The following is a 14,074-nucleotide window of genomic DNA, read 5'->3' as shown; positions in this document are numbered from 1 at the left end:
TTAAATTACCACACTGCTGGCACACCTCATTTGCATGAAATTCTGCACCATACATACTAATTGTAGTAAAATTACCCCCCTCCCCAATCCCAGGAAAAAAGAAACTATTCTGGAAGATAATTTTCACTGAAATCTAACCAAACTTCGTTAAGTGGACTGTGACAAGATTATAAATGATATGAAAAATAACATTTTAACATTTGGCCATCAACTTAAGGAAATGGTTTGCCTATACAATTTTTTATAATTTTTGTAATTTTTAATATATTCTACCTTCATATGGTCCTCAGGATTAAAGCATAATGAACAGGAAAGAAAAGGAAAAGAACGCAACTGAGTGCTAAGGCAGAACATCTTGCCAGATAGTAATGAAGGTAGAGTATACGCTAAATACCAAGTGCAGAATTTCATAGGGCCAACAAGATAACAGTCTATATTTTTCACTTACACAGGCGAAGTGGATTTTGCAATTACCAGTTGCGTTAAATGCACCAAATAAAGCTCCTAAAATTGATACTATAAGGCGCCACCTTAAGTTTTCCAGGCTGCAACTGTGCATAATTTTAAAATGGTTTTCTTAAATTTATTTATTTTTTTAAACATAACACGAGGAAGGTGTTAAAACTGGTGTAATAGCTCAATAGAATAAGTATTCCAGATTTGGGGAGGGATGAAGAGGGAGATATTCAGAACCCTTCTCCAGAATCCCCCCAACTTGATCATAGTGGATTAATGATGTGCTCGTGGATGTGGTTAGTCAATGACACCAGCTTGACGGATCTTTCTTTCTGCACCAAATCCCTGTGAAGAAGTAAAATTGCAGTTAATTACTATAAAAGCATTTCTTTTTAATCATCGTAACCACCACCATTTCTTTCCCAAAGGAGGAAATGCACAGTAAGCCCTCCTGAACTATTACCTAAAATCTGTTCAAAAGATCAGGAAGACCAAGAAATGTGCTTCTTACTGTGAGCAGCCATTATTGTTAGGGACTAAACCAATGTGTAGGGAGTTTTAACGAGTTATAAGCATACTGAATACTGAAGTTCCCTGCTTCATTAAGCTCTGAGCTATGCTGAAATAGCATATTGGTCTGTCAGCTGCCCCTACCCACCCCAAAACCTTGTATGTCCTCATACCATTGAGTTATCTGGTCCCCTTGGCTGACGAAGAACCATTAGGCGAGGAGCACTGGCATCATCCAGGGTGATGTTCTTCAAGCGATTGACCAACCTATCAGGTCGTGGAGCCGCAACAGCCTTGGGGCCCTCGCTGTAATGAAGTCAAGAGGTGAGAAGAAACAACTCTTGGTGGGAAGAAAGCAAGTACTTGCAGAGGAGTACGTTTTCTATCTAACTATCCAAATGACTCAGTTTTAATGAGGGGACTCTTGCCTCATCTAGCCAGCTAGCTAGCAAGACAGGACAGACGAGTTTGTTTATGTTTTTATTCCCAACTCACGGTTTATTATTATGGAGGAACTGGAAAATCATTTGGGTGAGGGTCATCCCCGGACTGGTCTGCAACTAGAAAAACCAGTTCCACAGACACTTAAATGAGGTAGTGGATGTGAAAAACCTTAGGAAAGTTAAGTATGAAGAAATATTTTCAAGAGACTCCCAGCTCCTCTCATGGTAACGTTACAAATTTAAAACATTTAAAAAAGCAGAGACAGTACTGCTAAACTATAAAGTTAGAATTTTAAGCAGCATATAAATGGCTTCACGGAAGAAAAAGCTAAACAGAATCCTTTAAGAACAAGCACTACATAATCTTATTATATTTAAGTTCTAATACACAGAATGTACTCAGTTAATGTTTCACTGGGCCAGATTTGTAAGACTATACAATTTAGACAATGAAGACTAGAGATTAAAAAAAAAAAAAGATACAGGAAAGATCAAGAAATAACCAGAAAGTGGCAGGATTAAAAAAAAAAAAAAAAAAAAAAAAAGCAGTGATGAAAAGTGAAGAGAGTTTATGGAAGTTTAAAGACAGTCCAGGGAGTTTACCAGCCCAGCAACAAACTCACCAGACTCGCCAAACATTACAAGCGCTGCACTTGCCAGTGCGCTGATTAAGAATCACTGAGAATTCCACCTCATCTCCAGCCTGTAGCTCAATGCCATCCTGAACTTCTTTCACATGGAAAAAGAGCTTCTTGCTGTCTCCTACTTCATAGTTAATGAAGCCAAACTGGGGGAAGAGGGAAGAAAAAAAGAAAGAAAGAAAAAAAAAGAACATTACAAGGGGTAAAAGTGCCTCACTCTGAATGAAGCACAATGCACGAGCCTAACTAGAAGTGGATTTCTAAAACATGGTATTAATGCTGATGCTCCACTTTAGCTGCCTGTGCTAGAACGTGAAAGCACATGGGTCTGAAAAACTTGTCAGGGAAGAAATCTACCTTTGAAATCATTGCCATTCAATCCATCATAGCCTGACTGAAACAAAGCTTGCCTTGTGTCTTCATATAGAATATGGATTTTTTGAATTAAGCAAAAAATCATACTGAGATCTCAATATAAGGAATAGTTTTGTTTGCCCTAATGTATTTTATGAACACTTCTATACATGCCTGCTTTCTTTGCGTGGTCTGCAAAAGAAGCTCTGAGCTAAAGTATACAAAATCTTAAATCCTTCTAGTCTGAAAAATCTCACTCCAAACTTATTTTCCCTGTCATGTAATGTTAATTATCAATAATACTCTTAACTTTCTTTTTGCTCATATCACCATTTTCTTCAGGTGATTTTCTTCATATTTTTACAAGCTACCTCAAACCATTGAAAAAGGGGTGGAGTAGAAATAAAAACCAAGTGAATATTGACGGTTCTCCCTTGGCTGAAAAAATTCCAAGGTTTTGGTTAACACTTGTTTACCAACTCATAAAAGGATCAAGTTCAGATCCAGAGATGTACCACTTACCTGATCCTTCACACACTCCACTGTGGCCCTACGCAGGGGTGTGATGTTGTAGGCCATAGTCTGTGCATTTTGGCCCAAGACACACAATTGGAACTTGACACTCTCCCCTTTCTGCAGGCAATCCCCTTTGTTGGCCATCCCAACTATGCCAAATGGATAGACCTCACCTTTCATATCCCCTGTAAAGAGAAACAGGTACAAAGTCTAAAAACTAGTATTTCACAACAGTCCTATGCTGATGTTACTAATAAATTTATAAGTAAATTGCTAAAAATGTATTAGGTTCCTAAAAAGATTTTTATACCTGAGAAATTCTACCATAAAGTTTCAATGAAATACTATCATGAAAACAAGTGAGAACTTGTAGTATTTCACTAGCTAATGAACAATTTTAAAGTTTATTTTTTTTAGTAATCTCTACACCCAACGTGGGGCTCGAATTCACGACCCTGAGATCAAGAGTTACATGCTCTTCAGACTGAGCTAGCCAGGTACCCCTAATAAACAGTTTTAAACCACACTTAACGAAATTAAAAACACTATCACTCACAACCTCATTATCTAAATATTTGGGCATTTTAAGCAGAATGGGTTGCTAACGTGATCCACTGGATTATCTGCTTCCCCAGTTCACAATATGAGCCAACCAGTCAAAAATATTTCTGACCCACACCTAACTGGGCATTAAACAAGTCAGGCACAGACAAAAACAATGTGGATAAGTTTCTTTGGCATTCTACCTCTTTTGTTTGTTCTGACTGTGACTCCCTCAAACCAACAGGTATTTTTCTCCCAGTTCAGATCTCAGCATACTTTTTCTTTAAAAAAACAGTAAACATTTTAGGCTTGTAGGTCATCCTGTTTTAGTCAAAACTACTCAACTTTGCTGCTATAGAAAGCAACTAAAGAGAATATATAAACGAATGGCTATGGCTGTTTCAAGAAGACTAACTTTATAGAAACAAGCTACCATATTTTTGCAGAGCTCTTCCCTAGAGTAAAAAAATTGGCAGGGGCGCCCAGGTGGCTCAGTCAGTTAAGCATCTGACTCTTGATCTCAGCTCAGGTCTGTATCTCAGGGTCATGAGTTCAAGCCCTGCACTGGGCTCCATGTGGGATGTGGAGCCTACTTAAAAATAAACAAACAAATAAATAAATAAAAATTAAGAGAGTGAATTTAAAAAGTTGGCTGGAGGTCAGTGCAGGCTAGGAATAAAAACCGTGCCAAAGGTTCAGCTGCTTATCAGTTCACCTGGATGGTGAAGCCACTGAATCAACAAAAATGAAAAGGAGAAAACCATCAGGTGGAAAGGGAAGCTTCAGAAATGGAAATGCTTTTAATAATTGTCTTGATGATTACAGTGTGGGTAAGTGAAGGTTTTCTTTTCAAACATATAGGAACCACAACTTTAAGATACACTTACAACAGATAAAGTCATGCCACAAGGATTAGAGATATAGAAACAGCTGGTCTGATGTAGTTGTGTTAATACTACCATTTATTAAACACTTATAGATTCATATTTAATCTTTCCAGATTATTAGATTCACGTTATATCCTTATTTTAAAGATGAAGAAACTGAGGTAGGAGAGATTTAAGTAATTTGTCTAAGAATATAAAGCTAGGAAGGGGAAGAGTTGGGTGTTCACATCTAGGCCTGCCCTACTTCAAAGTCCATGGTCTTATACAGAGTTGCTATATTCCTGATTAAAAGAGCTGTTCTCACCAACTGGGAAAATGTGATCTGTCTAGTCTCAAAAACCTCTAGGTTTATAGATTCCAGGCAAGTTTCCTTTTCCATAAAATTCTTGCTTTGGACTGTTGAAGAATAAGTGGACTGGGGATTGGGAATACAAAAGAAGCATCATGTTACAGAGGAGGAAGAAGGGCAATTCAGTATGATCCAGTTAGTTGCCTAGTCCCCAGAGCCCTTTCAGGAGTATGGTGTAATCATGGTATTGGTTTAAAATACTGATTTGCAAAAGGCCAGATTTGTACTGAGTGATTTTTTTAAAAAACAGTGTGTGTTTAACCACTATTGTTGGTAAAGGTGGGAAAGCAGAACAAAGTAAGTTTATTTTAAATTAATATGAATTAGATCTGAATTAACAAAAGGAGTGATTAAAATAAAAGACTGATTTGCTATAAAAAGTACTTCTATTTGGAGGGGTGTTGGGATGGCAGTTGGGGGGTGATGGAGTGTACTGGGTTTCTATGTAAAACAAACTCTTAAGGACCTCATGTGGTAAAAGGAACAAGGTTATCAAGGTTCATTTCTTTCTCTCAAATGACCTGTTCTTCCCCACTTCATGCTCTTTGACTCCTACATGACACAAGATTTATTCTCTTTGTGAGCCAACCTATCATAAACCCTCTCATCAACCCCATCATTATGGTAATTTAGCTATACTAATCCAGTGGTTCCTACTGCCATTCCTATTGCAAATTTATTTTATGCAAAAAGTAGGTTTTTTTGTTTAGGATTTATTTATTTGAGAGAGTGCACACACATGAGCGGGACAGGCAGAGGGAGAGCAGCTCAAGCAGACTACACAGGGTGGAGCCCAACGCACGGCTCAATCTCACGACCTGAGCCAACCAGGCACTCCCGAAGTTATCTTTTTGCTGCTAATTGCTGGGGGTAAAGGGTGGCATCAGAACTCAGAATTATTGAAGATGGGGAGAAAAAAGCAGAAAATGAAAAATATAGAGTGCTTTGGCCCAGAGACCAGTAGTAGGATCCACATGGAACCCTAGCTATTAAGGAATAAACACAGTACTTTTACAGAAAGCAAAAATGTTCATAAAAGTGAATGCTACTAGGAAATTTGTTAATACTGATGTAAATAACTAGAGAATAATACAGGAATACTATAAAGTTGTACTAAACACAGTCAATATGAGTATCTGATTATCACACATTAGATGCCCATTTCAATATAACTCAGTTGCCCACCTATCAGTCATTTGTTCACAACACAAATCCAGGCTGATCTAATGTCCAAAGGATATAAAAATAAAAGCGAAGAGATGGGGGTGGGGAAGAGTCACTTTTCCTTAATTTCAGTTTTTAAGGAATCTGAAAACAACTGCAACAAACACCAATATATTTTAAAATGTTCAAAATAGTCATGTGAAGGTAAAAAATTTCAAACAATCTGATGGGGATGTTCTTACCTTCCTCCACAATCTCAATCATTCCTTGGTACTCAGTCTGTGTTGGATCAACACTCCTCAAGGGGCGAATGACTTTCCCAGAGTAGATGGTGGGATCAGCTTCCTCAGTAATGCCATTCACTACAAAACAGAGCATGTCATACCTCTTACTCGACAATTTTAACTCTATTCCAGAGGAAAAGCAGCAAAAATCATTGCAACAAATGTTAACAGAGGGTTGGACTGCTTGTCTGCTATTCTTGAAATATTTCTAAACTACCATTAAAATAAAGAAAGTTAATGGCAACCCCAACACTTACACACTTCCCTTTATTGTAATCTTTTTTTTTTTTTTTTTAAATTCATGAGACAAGAGGCAGAGGGAGAAGCAGAATCCCTGTGGGACAGGGAGTCCCATATGGGATTAGACCCCAGGACTCTGGGATCATGACCTGAGCTGAAGGCAGAGGCTTAACTGACTGAGCCACCCAGGCGCCCCCCCCACCTTTATTTTAATCTTAATAACATATATTACTCTATTTCTAAACATACTAAACACAATATTTTACTCATCTTGTTAGCCTGTGAATACAAACTAGAAAATAAACTCAACAAAGGCAGGGATTTGTCTGATTTCTTGTCTGTTATATCCCTAGTACCTAAAACACAGCATGCACTTAGATATTTACTGAATTGAAATGAACATTCACGACTGTCCTTTCTCTAGGTCTCACCAAGAAAAAGTGTTACTTGGGAAGCTGAGATGAAAGCCAAAAATTGCAGGTTTTTTAAAAGTCAGAGGTCCTAAATAACAACAGTTTTCTTAAGTTCCCATTATTCAAAACAGTCTCCTAGAGGAATGCCTCTCTTTCCATCCCTATGGATATTACATCTTGGAGTTATTTTTTAAGAAAAAAATATTAAATCGAAAATAACCATAAAGCGAAGGACCTAAACTATCTACTGCTTCTGAAATTTAAGTGTACATCAGAATTATCTAAAGGATTTGTGAAAACAGACTGCCCATCCTGACTTTAGTAGGTCTGGGGTGGGGTCAGAGAACTTATTATTTCTAATAAGTGGCCAGGTGCTGCTGCTGGGTCATACCTGGGGGACCACTAATCTAGAATGATTGGGTTTTTGCTCCCTCTCACATCCTACTCCTTATTTCGTACCAAAAGCATAGACTGAAATTAAGCAGAAATCACAATTCATTACCTGAGTGTGTTTTGTTCACTTTTTCTGCACTGACTTTGTTGCCTTTGCCTTTGGACAAGCTGTACTCGACCATGTCCCCCAGTTCCAAGCTATCAACATCACCAGAGAACTCACTGGGAAGAAAGGAAACATTTGAATAAGACATCACCATAAATACCAACAGCAGCAAATAAATTTTATTTCTTCTATAATAACATTCATGTGTTATTATATATGTGCTTACATATACTGGATACTGTATTAAGCACATTATAGGCACTGACTCATTTAATCCTCAGAAACAACCCACTGAGAGGTTACCATTATCCCCAGCTTCAAGACAATGAAAATACAATACCAGGAGGTTAATTAGGTGGCAGAATCTGTATTTAAACCTGAACCGCCTAGGAGTCCACACCCTTACCTAACGCTATATTAGAACACCAAATCTGGTAGCAACATATAAAATGCTATTCTTTCACTGAAGCAGAAAAGTTCTTGTCCAATGTCCAAAGCAGGTACAGGCCTTTATCTTTTGGCCACATGTTCTCTATACAATTAACTTTTGTTTATATATTGCCATAATTTTACCAGTATGAGATCTGAAATTAAAAAATATATAACCACCCAATACTAAATGTTTTGGACTCCCAAACCAAACAAAGGATAGTAAGCTCTAAGTTCTCCAAGACATTCCTCACCTGTAATGGAAAAAGATTTCCTTATCATGATTGGCTGTTTCAATAAATCCAAAATTATCCTTCAGAGTTGCCACATAACCCAAGAGCCTCTTGGAGTTGGAATTACGACCTAAAAGTCGCACACAAGTTGCAATCTGTTGTCCAGGCCTCTGTTTGTCACTAATACTAAATTCAACCTGTGAAAAATAAGGACATTTATTAATACCATGTCTTTTCCACACCAAGCTCCTTACCTCAGGACCCATAACTTCCCCAGACCATGGTTTCCACTCCAAATATCCTTTGTGTTAAATACTCTGATGCAATACATTTTCACCAAAACTAATACTTCTATGTCCCATTCCACTTTTCATAAGAGATCAAGTTTTGCTCTCCAGTGTGTATTTATTCCTTATAAATTCACAATTTCTTTAAAGCAGGGCTATCAGAAAACCAGACATACTAAGTTTGAGAAAAATGCACAGCAATATAAAATCTTTGGTGTGATTTTACTTTGATAATGTTCTTCTGGTGGCTGTTCTAGCTTGTAATAATATTACTTTTATCTAAGTTCATTGATTTAGGCATATCTTAGCTAGTGTTTAAATACTGACTCCTCAAAAAAGGGCTTCCTAGACTCCGTTCTAATTGAATAAGCTGCTTTTAAATGGAAAGATGTTCTTATATTAAACTCATAAGCACAAAGCATTTTAGCAAAGCTTGAGAAGATTAAAAAGAAACCATTGTGCAAGACTTAGGATTAAGAGGACAACCTTTAACCCTTCTCTCAAATGAGCAGAAGTATCTTGCCTTATCTCCTATTTGAGGAGAAGTAGATCCTTCCACATCCTTGGCTTGAAAAGCAATAGTCAATTTCACCCCACAATCATCATAAGCAATAACACCATCCTCAGCCTCCTAAAAAAGATAAAGAATACAATCAAAAGAATCAAGAACAAAAAGGCAATAAACAGCTACAGTTTTTATAGACCCTTGAGCTGAAGAATTGTCACAGCTGTAGAAATATCCTATTCTAGGGTTCCCTAAAGTAAAAGAGTTTTCATATGAATAAAAAAAAGGTGGTCTTGCCTTAACCCAGGACTGACTCAATCTGCTGTAATTAGGTCTTTTAGTCTCAAGGACCTAATTTTTGTTGTTGAGGAGGGAAAGCTTATTAAAAATTTACCATACACTTATTCAATACTTCTCACAAACTGTCAGAAATTAAACTGAGCATGTATTCTTAACAGTGGAAATTCTGGGGGTGCCTGGGTGGCTCAGTTGTTAAGCATCTGCCTTTGGCTCAGGGTGTGATCCTAGCGTTCTGGGATCGAGCCCCACATCAGGCTCCTCCGCTAGGAGCCTGCTTCTTCCTCTCCCACTCCCCCTGCTTGTGTTCCTTCTCTCGCTGTCTGTCAAATAAATAAATAAAATAAAATTTAAAAAAACCCGAAAAAAACCAGTGGAAATTCTGTAGGGCAAGAAGCTTTTCTACCACCTATTTTGAATCTCCCATAGTACCTTGTTAGTGTTTTGTATGAAATGTATTTAACTGATGAACGAGAATTTAATTTGGTATAGGATCTAACAGAGTTCGGAGCACGTGAAATCCAAACAGGCAATTATACCAATGGTTCCACAGTAACACTTAAATCACTGTTGAATACAAGATAAGCTCCTCAAAAGCCTAAGAAATTTTGGATATGCCACACAGAATCACACAGTAAACAATGACACTGTATAGCGACGACATAAATTACACTACTTCTGTGGTTTCAAATATCATTCCTATGGGGATCACTGCCCATATCCCTCCTTTCCTAAGTTCCAGAATACATTACCAATTATTAATATTTAAAACCAATTAATTTCTACTTTTACCATTCATATTCCTTACACCACTGCTATATAGTCATACTGGACATTTAAATTGTATCAGACATTATGTTAAGCACTTTATATTATCAAATTCAATGTTATTATAAAACCATCTTCAAAGTTACTCTTCTATTAAGAAAGTCTTAGGAAGTTAAAATGAACTTGACCAAGGTTACACAGCCATTACAAAATGATGCTAAGGACCTGACTTAAGTTAAATGAAGGAGGAGGTCAGTGAGTTCAGGTCTGACTCCAATGACACTGACTCTTTTGCAAGTCAACCACACTCGAAATCTCAACATTCAATTTTGCTCTCAACTCTAACCCATTAATGTCAATATCCAGTCGACACCGTTATGACAACATACTCCAAAGTATAGAAAATAGGGATAAGACAATCCCTGCTCATGAAGAGCCCAGTTTAGCAGAGAACACAGATTCATAAACAAGTATAATACACTGTTATAAATAAGCACAATGACAGAAACTCACTAGGGTCCACCGCTGGCCAAGAAGAAAAGAACAATAAAAGGGTAGGAAAAGTCTCATACAAAGGCTGTCTTGATCAAGTCAGTTTTGCCAAAGCCATACAGGAAGCAGGGCATTCTAAGAGCTAAAAACCGTTAAAAATAAGCCCCACTGGTTTTCTTTTGTTTTTATTATTTTTAACAGCAGCACTTTGAAATGCCTACTATGGGCCAGGACCTGTGAGAGATTTTTCAACAATACAGGAGACTGTGATTTTTTGTTTAAAAACTTAAGCTCAGAGGTGAAATGATTTCCTAAGCTACAAAATAAATTGTAAACAAGATGCTATTCCCTCCTGGGGCACCTGGGTGGCTCAGTCAGTTAAGCATCTGCCTTCAGCTCAGGTCATTATCTCAGGGTCCTGGGATCAAGCCCCACATCAGTCTCCCTGCTCAGCAGGAGTTTGCTTCTCCCTCTCCTTCTGCCCCCCCCATGCTCCCTCGCTCTCTCAAATCAATTAAAAAAAAAAAAAAGATGCTATTCCACTCTTACAGGCTCCTAGTTATTTCTAAAATCACATGACCTTCTCTCTCATGTAACTTCTCTTGTCTACATCCATGATCGCTGTCCCCTGGTTCAAGGACTATCTAAATTTCCTAACAGGCCTCTTCATCTTTTGTCTTTCTCCACCCCTATCTAGGGTTCATACTATTGCCATTTCTTCCTGAAGTGCACACCTGATGACACTTTCCAAAAGAAATCTTCTGAGTACAGAACAATGTCTAAATTCTTTAGAGTAGCCATCAAACCTTCTCAATCTGGCTGTATCCTGATTTTTACCCGTATGTCCCCATTCGACCCCACCAAAGAAAAACCCTATCTTCCTATTTAACTAATATTTAGTGCTTTCTAAAGAAACTCTGAATTTTTCTCGTCTGTACCTCTATTCTGTGAGGAATGTCCTTTCCTCATTTATCTCCACCTATTAAAGGTCAGTGCCTTAGTGAAACCATCCCAAATCCGCCCCCCACCATTAGAATTCATTTTCGCCATGGCACGCTTATTGACCTTTTATGGCATCATTTTATATTTTGTATGAATTACTTGCTTCTATACAACTCCCTATTATTTGAGAGCAAAAGCCATGTTAGACTAGACAGCTTTATATTTCTGTTCATTGAACTATTCAATAAATGGAATTCAAACATGTGATCTGAATCTATCCAAATCTGAAAGCTTTAAACTGCTCTGGAAGACAAATACTATCATTTTAGATGAGCGGTTCTCAACCGGGGGTGATTCTGGGACGTCTGGCAGTATCTGGCAACACGTGTGGCTGTCACAGAAGGGGCGAAGAGAGATATTGGTCTCTGGTGGGAAAAGGCCAGGGATACTGCAAAACATCCAGCAATGCACACAACAGCCACCTGCCCCCACAGAAAAGTCAATAATGCTGAGATTAAAAAACCCTTTAGATTATTAGTTCACCACTGTTGATATTACAGAGAATTCCAAAAGAGACAATACTCAACTCCATTACTGTGTGGACAGTGCTTTCCTTGAAGCAGAAGTCTAATAAAGAGCTACATATATCGGGGCACCTGGGTGGCTCAGTCGGTTAAGCATCCGACTCTTGATTTCAGCTCAGGTCACGATTTCAGGGTCATGAGGCTGAGCCCCACATCAGGTTCCATGCTAAACTTGGAATCTCCTCTGTTTTTCCCACTCCCTCACCCCTTTTGGTCCCCTCACGCACCTCTAAAATAAATAAATCTTTTTTTTTTTTAAAGATTTTATTTATTTATTTGACAGAGAGAGACAGCGAGAGAGGAAACACAAGGGGAGTGTGAGAGGGAGAAGCAGGCTTCCCGCCGAGCAAGGAGCCTGACGCGGGGCTCGATCCCAGGACCCTGGGATCGTGACCTGAGCTGAAGGCAGACACTTAACAGCTGAGCCACCCAGGTGCCCCTAAAATAAATAAATCTTAAAAAAAAAAAAAAAAAAGCTACACAAATCATTTTCATCATATAAAACTTACCTTTTCTTTGCCTTTATTTGGGCTAGTGGTTTTAGGATTGGAGAAAGTGGCTTCTTTTTCTACAGTGCCCAGAAAACGATGATCTGAATGGGAGTGGAATGAAACCGTGCCCTTGGGAAGCTTTTTAATCCTAATAGCATGATTTCTTTGGGCAGAGAGCATATCCTACAAATGATAAACAAAAGTAACTTTAAACTGAAAAAGGAAGCACCAAGAAACCATCCCATTCTTTTCTCAAAAACTACTCACAGGAACCACAGTAAACTCTACTTCATCTGCAATATGGAGCTGGTTCCCATCCAGAATTTCACTGAAGTGGAAGAACATACGAGCATCACGATCCACACACTTGATGAAACCAAAACCATCTCTCATGGCAGCTATTACACCCTGAAATCCAGATAATATTTTCACTGGATGTGAAGCTTTCCAAGAAAACAACACTCAACTCTGGAAGCATCAAGTTAAATTCATTAGGAATTCTCTGTATTAATGACCCAAATTCTACATCTACATTTTTACTTCTCCATTTAAATACAAACTCATTGCTTTAAGTTTTTCAGTAAATTAACCTCTAAGCAACTGTGTGAGATGTTACTCCTTGGCCAGTATTTATAGAAAAAATTATAACACTTGAATTTAAACACATGCACACGATGTATTCCTTTTAATTCTCAAATCTGTGAACTTGGTATTATTATCCTGTTTTGTAAGATGAGGAAACTGAGGCTGAGCGAGGTTAAGCAGTTCATCCAAAACACACAGCCAATTAAGTGGTAGAATCAAAGATTCCAAATAAGGCCCAAACTTTATGACAACATCCAGAAATTTTAAAAATCTATACACTAATACTTTAAATACTTCCGAAGTCAACTAAAGGCAACTTTTTAGTCTCTACCTCAAAAACTTTATGTGAGTTTAGGCACAGGAAAGGCTTAAGACTTTGGTCTGAAGTGGGGCGCCTGGGTGGCACAGCGGTTAAGCGTCTGCCTTTGGCTCAGGGCGTGATCCGGCGTTATGGGATCGAGCCCCACATCAGGCTCCTCTGCTATGAGCCTGCTTCTTCCTCTCCCACTCCCCCTGCTTGTGTTCCCTCTCTCGCTGGCTGTCTCTATCTCTGTCAAATAAATAAATAAAATCTTAAAAAAAAAAAAAAGATTTAGGTCTGAAGAATAAATAAAATATAGGAAATCCTTTCCTTTTTTTTTTTTTTTTTAAGATTTATTTATTTGACAGAGAGAGACAGAGAAAGAGGGAACACAAGCAGGGGGCACTAGTGGGAGAGGAAGAAGCAGGCTCCCAGCAGAGGAGCCTGATGTGGAGCTCGATCCCATAACCCTGGGATCACACCCTGAGCCGAAGGCAGACGCTTAACGACTGCGCCACCCAGGCGCCCCAGGAAATCCTTTCCTTATTTTCCCCCCCTTCTTACGAAATTATCAGCTCTGTGAGGGCATTATATCCAGAGTTAACTGGCACATGGCAGGTGCTCAAATATTTACTGAAACAATTATTATCAACCTACCAATGGCTTATATATTGCATATTTTTTACATGATTACTGATGACTATTCTATAACCAGTTCTGAATATAGCATGAACAATATTCTGACATTTAATCCTTGCTAAATCTTAATGGCAGCCAAGCTACTCTACAATGTAGTCCATACGGTCAGGCAAACAGATGCTATCCGAGAAGTTTTTTAAAAAATTCATTCATTTGGTTCTC

The 14,074-nt window shown here is 38.3% G+C and overlaps 1 protein-coding gene across 4 annotated transcripts in view; it reads right to left on the bottom strand.

Annotated features, from left to right (window-relative positions):
* Positions 1–582: 582 nt before the first annotated feature.
* The window catches only part of CSDE1 (cold shock domain containing E1), a 39,750-nt gene continuing 26,258 nt past the window's right edge, over positions 583–14,074 (bottom strand). For all 4 annotated transcript variants that reach the window (XM_048220477.2, XM_048220478.2, XM_044378628.3 and 1 more), the window contains 10 exons: positions 12,595–12,735; positions 12,346–12,510; positions 8,772–8,879; positions 7,983–8,158; positions 7,303–7,415; positions 6,106–6,225; positions 2,927–3,105; positions 2,033–2,196; positions 1,140–1,272; positions 583–801 (listed from right to left, as the gene is read on the bottom strand). In XM_048220477.2, the coding sequence (XP_048076434.1) occupies positions 754–801; positions 1,140–1,272; positions 2,033–2,196; positions 2,927–3,105; positions 6,106–6,225; positions 7,303–7,415; positions 7,983–8,158; positions 8,772–8,879; positions 12,346–12,510; positions 12,595–12,735 (1,347 nt within the window). In that variant the 3' untranslated portion in view covers positions 583–753. The remainder of the gene's footprint in view (positions 802–1,139; positions 1,273–2,032; positions 2,197–2,926; positions 3,106–6,105; positions 6,226–7,302; positions 7,416–7,982; positions 8,159–8,771; positions 8,880–12,345; positions 12,511–12,594; positions 12,736–14,074) is intronic.

The sequence above is a fragment of the Ursus arctos genome, unplaced genomic scaffold, assembly GCF_023065955.2.
Source record: "Ursus arctos isolate Adak ecotype North America unplaced genomic scaffold, UrsArc2.0 scaffold_12, whole genome shotgun sequence".
In the NCBI taxonomy this organism is placed as follows: Eukaryota; Metazoa; Chordata; class Mammalia; order Carnivora; family Ursidae; genus Ursus; species Ursus arctos.
This window is presented reverse-complemented; position numbering and strand designations above follow the sequence as displayed.